Here is a 12,891-nt window from a genome sequence, read left to right on the forward strand (position 1 = left end):
GACATTTAGATAGTCTGCTTTTGGACCACAAACTTGTGTGAGGGCTGCCTCGTGGTTCCAAATTCTCAGTGGCAATTTCTCTCCTCTCCACTCTTGCTCAAATTTGAAATGGTCAATTTTTCTTGTGGCCCATTAGAAGTACTACAGAGGCTTATTTCTAATTTACCCTTGCACTGAGGTATCATTCTTTGGAATCCCAGAATTCTGGTAGAAGGAGAATCTATTAGACTTCTCAACTTGTAGTAGCCTTGGGCTTTGCTCTCTGGCCCCATTCCTCAAAATGCTGTGAAAATGAAAGCCCACACTCAGCTGGTTTGACAAATACTCTCAGGATAACAGTGTTCCACTTGTCTTTCTAGATTTCTTCACTCAATGCCTGGCTGGCCTGGATTTCCTTTTTTGTCTGATAACTTTAAGATTATTTAAAAAAATTATACATACATACATATATATGTATTTTTTCCTTTTTTTTTTTTTTTTGAGACAGGGTCACACTCTGTTGCCCAGGCTGGAATGCAGTGGTGCGATCATGGCTCACTGCAGCCTCAACCTCCCCAGGCTCAAGTGATCCACCCACCTCAGCCTCCCAGGTAGCTAGGACTGCAGGCATGTGCCTGACTAAACTTTTTTTTTTCTTCTACAGCATGTAGTGATAGGGTTTCACCATGTTGCCCAGGCTAGTCTCAAACTCCTAGGCTCAAGTGATCTGCCCACCTTGGCCTCCCAAAATGTTGGGATCACAGGTGTGAGCCACTGTGGCCAGCCTAAAATAATGATATTTTGTTTAGAAGTTTTAGTTATTTCCAGCAGTACAGATACCTATCCTGTCATTGCTTTGGAAATGGAAGTCTATGATTTTAAATATATTTCTAAGCCTCAATTTCCTCATTTGAAAAATGAGGATGATAGTTTATACCTCATAGTATTGTGGGGAATAAGTGAGATGATTAGTGTAAATCTCTTAATTCTGTGCCTGTACTTCAATTAATGTTTACTTACTTGTTTTCAAGTGGCATTCTCAGAGTCTAAACATAAGTTGCTCTATCTTGCTATATTTTTATTTGTATATAGTATAACTAATACCAGAAAATGAAGATGTAAATAATCTAAAATTCTAATAAATTTTGTTTAATAAAAAACATAGTTGGTTTTTTCCATTTCAAAATTTTCCATTTCCAATGAGAACCAAGTAATTAAACATCATCACTAGCCTAGATCTTAACTGAGAACATGAGATTTATTGAAGGGGAATCCTCAATTAATTTGTACATTTCTTGAGAAATGGAAAATTTGAAAATATTCCCTCCCACCATAATCAAATAAGACTCTAAGGGGATATAGAAAATGGATGATTTTTCTTATAATAAACTAGGCTATGCCCTAATTTTTATTGTTTTCTATTGCCACAAAGTCAAATTGCATGAGATTTTTTTTTTTAGTCCATAGATATGTTTACTCTAAGCAGTTGCCCTTCTCTTTGAGAGCAGTGTCCATTCAGGGCCAAGTAGGCCTTGCTCAGTATCCTATGTCAGTTGACCTGAGCCTTGGGCTGTCTCAGGGACACTTCTTTAGCAGGTGCATTGTGATATTTTTCACAGCCAGCATAGTTTCTGTACAGGTGGGTTTGATGAGCATCTCTGGGAGTAAAAATCCAAAATACCCAGTGTCACGTAGTTCGAAAGCAAATGCATAAGGTATTCCATTTTTGTAGGCCCAATCCATTGAGCTACCCGAGCTCACATCTAAAAGTTAAAACAAACAAACAAAAAAGATCAGCCTCACTAAAGAGTTGGTATAATTTTCTAAATGTATATACTGTAGAGTATCTGCTTATTGAGCTTTACTAAATCCTTCCAAGTAAATGCTGTTTCAATAAGAATGATTTAACAGGAGTTCCTTGGCATCTGGTGCAAGGAAGTTATAAATCACACCTGGATCCATCTTTAAGGATCTAGTCTATGCGTGAATGCCTTGCCAGCATGATGACCTCAAAATTTCTCAAACTCAATTCCAAAAATGTTTATGTTCATCCCCACTTTATTCACCTATAAACAACCTATACCAGGAACTCTTTTTGTTTTTAGTTATCACTCAGTTCTTCTCCACTTCTGGTGTCTAGAATATTGAAACTGTGTTCCCAGAAACCTCCTTTGTGTGTGTGTGTGTGTAACGGAGTCTCACTCTGTCACTCAGGCTGGAGTGCAGTGGCATGATCTTGGCTCACTGCAACCTCTGCCTCCTGGGTTCAAGTGATTCTTCTGCCTCAGCTTCCCAAGTAGCTGGGATTACAGGCTCACACCACCACACCAGCTAATTTTTGTATTTGTGGTAGAGATGGGGTTTTAACCATGTTGACCAGGTTGGTCTCGAACTCCTGGGCTCAAGTGATCCTCCCTCCTTAGCCTCCCAAAGTGCTGGGATTACAGGCATGAGCCACTGTGCCTGGCCCCAGAAAACCTGCTTATTTCTTCTGCCTCCTTGTGTTTCCACTCCGGCTTAACCTATTCTATGCCTTTACTTAGATTTGTACTTTCCATATTCTTCCCTGTTTTCTTATAGTTTTGTTTGATTCTCTAGTTGGCCTTCGTCAATTATTTCATTGAATTTCTCTTCAGACTGTCAACATGCCTCATTCCTGTGCTTTTTCTGCTTTTGTTTGGCTCATCCTCAATCCCTGGCCCAGTTTCTCTCCTTCCACTAGGTGAGGGAGCTAGAGAAAGTCATTGCTGAGTAGAGATCCTGTGAAGTCACACTACCTCATCACCGAAGTCTTTTTCTGCCCCCATGCTGCTCTAGGCTCCTTTTCTAGTCCTTTACTTACTGAACCTTTCCCATTCTCTTCTCATCTTCACTTTACACTGTCCCCCCTACTCTAGCTCAAGGGTTCCTGATCCCCAAGCCACAGACCAGTACTGGTATGATCTATAAGTTCCATGCACCGGTATCAGTCTGTGGCCTGTTAGGATCTGGGCTGCACAGTAGGAGGTGAGTAGTTGGTGAGCCAGTGAAGCTTCATCTGTATTTACAGCCACTCCCTATCACTTGCATTACTGCCTGAGCTCCACCTCCTGTCAGAGAGTGGCACATTAGATTCTCATAGGAGCATGAACATGTGAGGGGTCTAGGTTGTGCATTCCTTATGAGAATCTTATGCCTGATGATCTGTCACTGTCTCCTATCACCTCTAGATGGGATCGTCTAGTTGCAGGAAAACAAGCTCAGGGCTCCCAATGAAGCTGTATTATGGTGAATTGTATAATTATTTCATTATATATTACAATGGAATATATATATATATTCCATTATATATATATATTATAATAATGGAAATAAAGTGTGCAACAAAGGTAATGCACTTGAGTCAACCCAGAACCATCCCTCCCCCACCCCACCCCTGTCCATGGAATAATTGTCTTCCATGAAACCGGTCCCTGGTGCCAAAAAGATTGGGGACCACTGCTCTAGGTGATTGCCCCACTGCCTCCTCCACTGACATTACAGCTCTCTGACTTTCCCCTGTTGAGCTCAGAGGAAGAAATGCACCCTGTCTTTTACATGTGTCACCTCTTGATACTGTTGGTTACTGTCTTCTCTGGTCATGAAAGGCCCTGCTCCATGACCTTATTTTACTAATTATGCATCTGCATTGGTAAAAGTACTCACATTATCCTGCCACATGCCCTTGGTTACCCTCTTCTTTTGCTTTAGAACCTAAAGGAGAATCTATATATACTACGTCTACATCCTCAATCACTTTCAATCTGGCTGTTGCCTCTACCCGTGTATTAAACTTTCTTTTTGAAGGTTACCAATGACTGCAGGTCTAGCCTCTTTTTCTGTTTTTCCTTTTCCCCTCAGATCCCACTTTCAATGTCTCCACAGCCTTTAACACAGCTGACAAGCCCTCTGGCTACTCTCTCCTTCTGGCTCCTGTGACCTCATACTCCAGCTTTTCAATAGAGTTGAAAGCAGGGAACTAGAGGCAGCCTGTGATCCCTCCATATACTTGGTGACTTCTCTGTGCCTCAGTCTCCCTTTTTGAAAAAGAAAGATGATAATACAGTACCTGCATAGCATAGGGTTGTTGGGAAAATGAAATAAAGTAATAAGTCACTTGAAAATACTCAGGATATATTAACTGTTATTATTTTGTCTCTTTATACCCTCAAGTGCATATATAGTTTTTAGTCTAACAGGTTTTTAATAAATCATTCATTAAATGAATAAATGTTTCATGGAAAAATCTTTGTATACATTTTTCCTAAAATTTATATAATCCAGCTTGAGATAATCCTATCATTATTATTTCAAAGTATGGTCATTTACTTAAAAAAGTATCACTTTTATGGTATTTTTCCTTGGACAAGTAAGAGATGGAATTATTATTATTATTTTTTCTTGAGATGGAGTCTTCTTTGTTACCCAGGCTGGAGTACAGTGGTGCAATCTTGGCTCACTGCAACTTCTGCCTCCCTGGTTCAAGCAATTCTCCTGCCTCAGCCAACTGAGTAGCTGGGATTACAGGTGTGCACCAGCAATTTTTATATAAAATTTTTTATATAAAAATATAAATAAAAAAATATTTTTAATAAAGATGGGGTTTCACTATGTTGGTCAGGCTGGTCTTGAACTCCTGACCTCAGATGATCTGCCCACCTCAGCCTCCCAAAGTGCTGAGATTACAGGCGTGAGCCACTGTGCCAGGCCACAGATGGGATTATTATGTAAAATGACAATTAAAATGACTCCGCTGTTTCTCAGATTCCCTTTGCTTCAGTTAAGGACAGAAAATAGGCTGTGGCTTCAGTGTCCCTCTGATTAGGGTACATTGGAACTACAAATAGTATTCATAGTAGCCAAGTCAGAGACAATATGTGCCAACAGTTACATCACGGTGATGTGACAGCCTCATTTCTTTTTCATTTTTTTTGAAATGGAATCTTGTTCTGTTACCCAGGCTGGAGTGCAATGGTGCGATCTCGGCTCACTGAAACCTCTGCCCCGAGGGTTCAAGAGATTATCTTGCCTCAGCCTCCCAAGTAGCTGGGATTACAGGTGTCCTCACTACCACACCCGACTAATTTTTGTCTTTTTAGTAGAGAAGGGGTTTCACCATTTTGGCCAGGCTGGCTTTCGAACTCCTGACCTCAGACAATCCACCCACCTTGGCTTCCCAAAGTGCTAGGATTACAGGCATGAGCCACCGCAGCCAGTCAACACCCTCATTTCTATGGTAATAGATTGTTCTCAGTAAATATAACACTCTGGCTGTGCCTCTATATAAAGCTGAAAAGGTGAACGGTTAGTAAGATTTTAAAAAATTAATGTTTAAAAATTGTTAATGTATATATTATGTTGGTATCAATTGGTAATATGAGTTTTTAAATACAAATTTTTCCCTTTCAGGGTGAGCACTGAAAAACAGTTTTAAAAAGGTCAGTCTGAGACCCATGATCATGGACTTTGAAAAAACAAACGAAACTATTCATGTTGCTGACATTCTCATTATTAGAATAAACTTATTTGTCAATGTTAATTGACAAACCAAGTCTTTGTTCTGAAGGCTGAAGAAAATGAGTGGTAAAACATCAGGAATACAATGATAGGTAGATTAAAGAAGTCAAGAAGAACTTTGCTACTTTACTCAGAAGCATAATCAGATGTCACTACCTATTCATATACATACTACATGTGTGTGTTTACCTTCATTTGCCTATGCAGGCATTCATATATACATGATTTCTTACTAAATTTTTCCAAGTCATATAGTGAATAAATTTTAGAGTTTAAGAGACCCTGAATCCAATTATTGTTACAGTTGTGGAAACTGAAGCTCAGGATTAATAACTATATTGGCCTGGTTGACACACCTGGTAGAATTAGGACTAGAATGCACATATTATGATTCTTTGTGTAAGTTCTTTCCATATACTCAGTTGGAAGAACATGCCATCCTCAAATAAGCCAGATTGGTATATTAATTATTTTGAGTTGAAAACATTGGAGATTGTAGTTCAGAAAGGGTGAGCTGAGGTGTTTCTTTCTGCATGCAGCAAACAGTAAAGATACCTTTAGGAGGGGTAGTCTCACAATAAGAAGGGTGAGAAAAGAGCCCTTTATCATCAGAGACTTGCAATTCAGGGCTGTGATGGACCTAAATATACTCAACAAAGTAACACTTATCTTCCACTGGTTTTATATACCTCCTATTTATTTCCTAGTAACTCCGCTAGAAAATTTACTGTCCTTAGCCAGATTTTTTTTGTCCTGTTATTTATTCTCAAATTTATCGTTCCTTGTCCAAAATGTATAAAATCATCTTGCTTTGGCCACTTCTTTGGACTTCACTCTGTTATGAAGATCCCCATGTACATATAGAATTAATAAAATGTGTATACTTTTCTCTTGTTTAACCTGCTTGGTGTCAATTTGGTTTCTAGATCCAGCTGAAGAGCCTACTTAGAGTTAAAGATGGGAGGTGAGAGGGGTTGGAAGTGATCTCTGGCTCTGCTATACATTTTTCTCCATGTAAAAAAAGAAATACTTTTAAATCACCTTTTAAGGGATAATTCAGTGGAAGGTGCTACATAAGAAACAGCATTTCATAACAAGAACAGTGGAGAAGGGAATAAAAGAGAAGCTGGTGTAGGGCTGAAATATTTACTTCATTATCTTCCCAAGGCCTGTTTCCACCCCTGTAGTAGTTAGAATTGCTTAAGGAGCCCATTTTGGTATGTTCCTGTCATAAGATCTCAGTTCAGCTTGTAGTCATTACTGCATGCTTAGCCTATTCTCTGCTTGAATTTGTTTAAATGGGTACAGTGATTTCTGTCAAGCTGTATAAAACTATCAGATATAAAGTCCTTCTATTTCCTTCAGCTAATTTGATAGTCAAAAATTTCACTTTAGGGAGAACACACTTTCTCCTTTCTAAAAGGAAGTCATGATACAGGATATTAGTTCAAGAGAGAGGATTCTAACACAATGTACGCAGGAAACTTACACAATGTTGTGGAGGCTGGTCCGTATCTGTATTGGACCCCATATACTGACTGAAGTGCATTCACAGCTTTATAAGCTGCAGATTCCTATGAGGGAAAATGGAGAAATTTTACATATTGTTGCATTGAAACTTTTAGATACACTGCTATGTTGTTTGAGCCTTATCAGTAATCAACAAGATGGGCTCACTGGTTAAGATCTATATTCACTAATAATATATTACTCTTATGTCACACACAACATTTTGCAACATGTTTTAGAACACATCATTTATCTCACAAAAAAACAGTGATCAATAATGTTTTCTAGATGAGAGAAGGAAGGTTCAGCAAGGTTAAATGGTTATGCAATGTGGTTGAGCTAAGTACTCACATTTTCTGAGGCCGACTTAGTGTTCTGTTCTCTTCACTTTAGTTCAGGGACACCTATTTCTATAAGTTACAAAATGTTTGGCAGGGCAGGGACCATGTCAGTCTTAGTCATAGTGCACAACCAGTACTTAGCAATGTGCCTGTATGCAACAGATGCTTGATTAATATTTCACATATGAATGTTGAATAAGCATAAATCTGAAAGTGTACTAAGATAATCATATTGATTCTTAAGTATATATGTCACTGGGTATGTACAAGGTATTTAGAACACATCTGAATCATTAAAAAACCCTTTAATTCATTAAGAATGATTTGTCTTATGCTATGTGCTTATCCTCACTGGGAATGGAAATAACAGTCAGAATGCTATGACTTCTAAGGTTACATATGCCTCCCCCATAACTTAGACAGGTACTGCTAAGATGAAGAAAGTCTAAGGTAGAACTTTTCCTAACAATGCCAAAAATTAGGAAAAATATTCAACACAATCAAAATACTAAAAGATGGCCATTCTAACATGAACTAGAATGATACTCATTATCCTTTAAATATGGTATAAAAACATTGGTTTCAACAAGGAGTTAGAGAAGTATTATATGACAAGTGAGAGGAAAAGAAGTATGTTGAAACCAGAATACAACTCTCCCATTTCAACTTGCTTATGAATAATTTAATACTTAAATTGAAGCACTCCGGACAACATGGGGGTGTGTGCTGGACTGAGCTTCAGGTTGCTGTCCTCATTCAGCTCAGAAATGCATTAGGCAGTATTTGCAGCAAATGCCACCATTTGTGGTTATATCCAGGGACCAGCCTCCAGAAGCTGGCAGACTATTTACTACTGATCTCACTGATGATGACATTCTTCTCATGGAAGCCAACAGAAAAGGACTATAAACACCATAATGAAATATCTTTATGGAGATTGTGCTAAGATTTTTAACATCTTCTCCAATGGTCTCAGCAATATTCCATGGCAAGGGCAGATATTTCTACATTTAGAAGATTATTGCATTCTGCTAGTGACGGAATTTGCTTCTCATTATTTAAACTGACTAAACCCAAGGGAGAAAAAAAAGATAATCACTTTGTCTATTTACACAAAGGAGATGCACAGTTTTAGCCTTTTGAGCTCACTGCATCTCTGCTACTTGGGTACTGGTGCATGTTGACTAGGTTTAGATATATCTCCACAAAAATAAAAACTTTATCATTTTTTTTCCAAGAATTATTTTCCAGGTGTCCACAGCTAGATACCTATTTGAAAGGACTGACTTAAGTGATCCCTCCTTTCTTCACTGTATCCTGTTCCCAATTGTCCAAAAGGACCTAGGCATCAGTTACTGGTCTTCAGCTAAGTAAATGGTGTGTGTGTGTGTGTGTATATATATATATATATACTTACTTACTTATTTATTTGTTTGTTTGTTTGTTTGTTTGTTTGATGGAGTTTTGCCTTTGTTGCCCAGGCTGGAGTGCAATGATGTGATCTCGGCTCACTGCAACCTCCGCTTACCAGGTTCAAGTGATTCTCCTGCCTCAGCCTCCCAAGTAGCTGGGATTACAGGCACCCACCACCACCCAAGGTTAATTTTTGTATTTTTAGTAGAGATGGGATTTCACCACATTGGCCTGGCTGGTCTCAAACATCTGGCCTCAGGTGATCTGCCTGCCTTGGCCTCCCAAAATAGTATATATTTTAATTTAAATATTTCCATATTTAAAGCAACTTAATGACTTAAAAAATGTTGCCAGAAATACTGAATCTTACCTATTGATGGAATGTTTTTAAACAATTTTAATCAAATTTAATGGTTTCTACTTAACATTCAGGGATTGTCTAGTTTCTGAGAATTGTAATCATGATTTTAGTAACCAAACTTATCCTTAACTCTCTCCAGGATTTCTCAACAATGGCGCTGTTGATATCTTAGACTGAATAATTTTTTTGCTTTGGGTTCTATCCTGTGCACTGCAGGGTGTTTAGCAGCATCCTTGGCCAATACCCACTACATGCCAGTAGCATCCCCCAACCCTGTTGTGCCAATCAAAAATGTCTATAAACATTGCCAAATGTCCACAGAGAGGCGAATTCATCCTTTTTGTTTTTGCCTTCGAGATAGGGTCTCACTCTGTCACCCAGGCTGGAGTACAGTAGCATAACCTTAGTTTACTGTAACCTCTGCCTCCTGGGCTCAAGCAATCCTCTCACCTCTGCCTCCTGAGTTGCTAGGATTACAGGTATGCACCACTATGCCTGGCTAATTTTAAAAAAAAATGTAGAGATGTCTCACTATGTTACCCAGGCTGGTCTCAAACTCCTGGGTTCAAGCAATCCTCCAGCCTGGGCCTCCCAAAGTGCTGGGATCACAGGCACTAATGATCTATTTTATGCCACATCTTCTAATCTAAGACAAAGGAAAACAGCATTAACTCAAGGTGGGAAGATAAATTTAAAATACAAAGAACATTCTCATATAACAATTTTTATTTATTTATTTTTTAAATTAAAATTTGTTTTTTTTGAGACAGGGTTTCACCATGTTGGTCAGGCTAGTCTTGAACTCCTGATCTCAGGTGATCATCCCACCTCGGCCTAACAAAGTGCTGGGATTACAGGTGTGAGCCACCGTGCCCAGCCTTTTTTTTTGATGGAGTCTTACTCTGTCTCCCAAGCTGGAATGCAGTGGCAGGATCTTAGCTCACTGCAACCTTGGCCTCCCAGGTTCTAGTGATTCTCCTGCCTTAGCCTCCTGAGTAGCTGGGGCTACAGGTGTGTGCCACCACAACTGGCTAATTTTTGTATTTTTAGCAGAGATGGGGCTTCACCATGTTGCCCAGGCTGCTCTCAAACTCCTGGCGGCTTGGCCCCCCAAAGTGCTGAGATTACAGGCATGAGCCACTGTGCCTGGCCCTCATATGATAATTTGACCCACAGAGCAGCTAAATAGCAGTGTAGAATATAATTATCACCTTTACAATATTTCCAAAAAGGGGGAATTTGCTCAGAATTCTTGGAATGCCAAGAACAAAATTCTCTTTTTGGACAGAATAAAAGGCTTCCCCAGGTCCTCCACTGGCTTCCTCATGTTTCTCCCAAGTCTTAGACATCTAGATCAGAAATTCCTAGAAGCCAAACAATTGGTGCAGTATTTGGAGTTTAAGGTGTAGGGGAAAAGGGAATGATTCCCTTTAATACATTTTTAATTTCAAGTATAACATTGTGGTATAACAAAAAAATAAATATTTGGTCCTTGTCCCTTGTTCTTGGCACACAGTTTCTAAAAACTCCTGGAATCTCCAGAGTGATAAGTATCTTTTGGATGGTAGTGAGATGTCTTGTAGCTGGAGGCCCCTAGGTCACTTTAGGGGCCAGAAAGACCAAACTTTGTAATTAGAGTCGAAACTTTTAGGCCCATCCTTCACCCTCTGAGGAGAAGAGAGGGGCCAGAGATTGAGTCCAAACTCCAATGGTTAATGATGTAATCAATTAGACCTAAGTAATGAAATCTCTATAAATACCCCTAAACAGCAGGGTTTGGAGAGTGTTTGGGTTAATAAGCACTGGATGTGCTGGGAGATTGATGCACCCGGAGAAGGCATGGAAGCCCTGTGCCCCTTCCCCTATGCCTTGCCTCATGCATCTCTTCCATTTGGTGTGTTCCTGAGTTGTGTGATTAATTGATTCATAAGACAGGATCTCACTGTCTCCCTGGCTGCAGGGCAATGGCATGAACATGACTAACTGTAGGCCTGACCTCCTGAGCTCAAGTGATCCTCCTGCTCCAGCCTGCTAAGTAGCTGGGACCACAGGTGCATGCCACCACCACGTCTGGCTAATTTTTAATTTTTTTATAGAGATGGGCGTCTCTCCATGTTGGACAGACTGGTCTCAAGCATCTGGGCTCAAATGATCTGGCCAGGTATGGTGGCTCACACCTGTAATCCCAGCACTTTGGGAGGCCTAGGTGGGCGGATCATGGGGTCAAGAGATTGAGACCATCCTGGCCAACATGGTGAAACCCTGTCTCTACTAAAAATCCAAAATTTAGCCAGGTGCGGTGGCGGGTGCCTGTAATCCCAGCTACTTGGGAGGCTGAGGCAGAAGAATCGCTTGAACCCGGGAGGTGGAGGTTGCAGTGAGCCGAGATTGTGCCACTGCACTCTAGCCTGGGTGACAGAGCAAGACTCTGTCTCAAAAACCAAACCAAACCAAACCAAACAAAACTGATCCATCTGCCTGGGCCTCCCAATGTGCTGGGATTACAGGAGGGAGCCACTGTATCCAGCCAGCTGTGTCTCTTAACTAAACAGGTAATGGTATATAAAGCTCTTTCCTGAGCTCTATGAGTCATTCCAGTGAATTATCAAACCAGAGGTGAGCTGGCAGGATCCTGCGACTTTGTAGCCCAGTCAGACAGGAATGGGGTTAACTTGGGAACCTGCTACTTGCTCCTGGTGTTTGAAGTGACGGCAGTCATGTGGGACTGAGTCCTTAAAACTGTGGAGTCTGATGCTAACTCTGGGTAGTCAGTGACCAAATGGAATGAATTGTTGGATATCCAAGAGGTGTTGTAGAAGTGGTGCTGAAAAAAGACATCAGACATTTGGTGTCAGGAGGCCAAAAAAGCCTTAAAACATACACATAGAAGACTACACCATTTTGAGTTGATAGCACAACAAATGATCACAAATTGAACACATTCATGGAACTATCATCCAGGTCAAGGAACAGAACTGCAGCAGCAACCCAGTCTCCTTCCAATCCCTGTACCCTCTCCCTTTTCCCCAAAGGTAAGTGCCACCTGACTTCTAGAACTATATATGAAGTTTTTCTTGGTTTTTGAACTTTATAGACTTTTAGATGTTAGACGCTCTGAAATGACTCACTTTGTTATGAATTATGTCCTATAGTGGATAGCTTGCTGGGTTTCTGATAGAAAGTAAGTCTGCTTTTTCATTTTGAAGTAATCTTATGCCTGAAAGCCTGTTCATCCTTAGTACTAACTTGTCAGATACACACCCAAAGACTTAGTAGCATTAAGCAAATAGCACTTATAAATTAAAACTTGCTTTTAATTAATGAGAGTCAATCTATAATTTATGAACAATCATTTACTCAATAAAGTTAATTACAGCCTTGCATACATGACCAAAGCTGTGATACTAATCAAATCTACCCTGACCTTTTCTGTGTAACCTGTGGTAAGAATGTAAATAGGTTTGAAATGATTGTATTTGAGAAGCAGCACTGTGGTTAAAAGAAACAACTACGGAGCTAGACTTGGGGCTGAATCCTGGCTATGAGACTTAGTAGGTGTGTGTTCTCTATCTAATTACTTAATCTCTCTGGGTCTCAATTTCTAGCTTCTTCATCTGTGAAGTGGAGATAATAAAAGCTGCCTCATGTGATTGTTATGAAGAATAAATAAATTAACACACATAAAATACTTAAGATAAACACAAACACGTGTTTGCCATTATCATTAGTACTTAGAACCATCTTAGGTTTAGA

The 12,891-nt window shown here is 39.8% G+C and overlaps 1 protein-coding gene across 1 annotated transcript in view; it reads right to left on the bottom strand.

Moving 5' to 3' along the window:
• Positions 1-829: 829 nt before the first annotated feature.
• Positions 830-12,891, bottom strand: part of CPA6 (carboxypeptidase A6) — a 315,399-nt gene continuing 303,337 nt past the window's right edge. Inside the window, exons 10-11 of the mRNA XM_012463663.2 lie at positions 7,004-7,088; positions 830-1,742 (exon numbers count right to left, since the gene is read on the bottom strand). Coding sequence (XP_012319086.2) covers positions 1,555-1,742; positions 7,004-7,088 — 273 coding nt within the window. The 3' untranslated portion in view covers positions 830-1,554. The remainder of the gene's footprint in view (positions 1,743-7,003; positions 7,089-12,891) is intronic.

The sequence above is a fragment of the Aotus nancymaae genome, unplaced genomic scaffold (genome assembly GCF_030222135.1).
Source record: "Aotus nancymaae isolate 86718 unplaced genomic scaffold, 86718_ANA_hifiasm-v0.15.2.pri h1tg000036l, whole genome shotgun sequence".
Taxonomy (NCBI): domain Eukaryota; kingdom Metazoa; phylum Chordata; class Mammalia; order Primates; family Aotidae; genus Aotus; species Aotus nancymaae.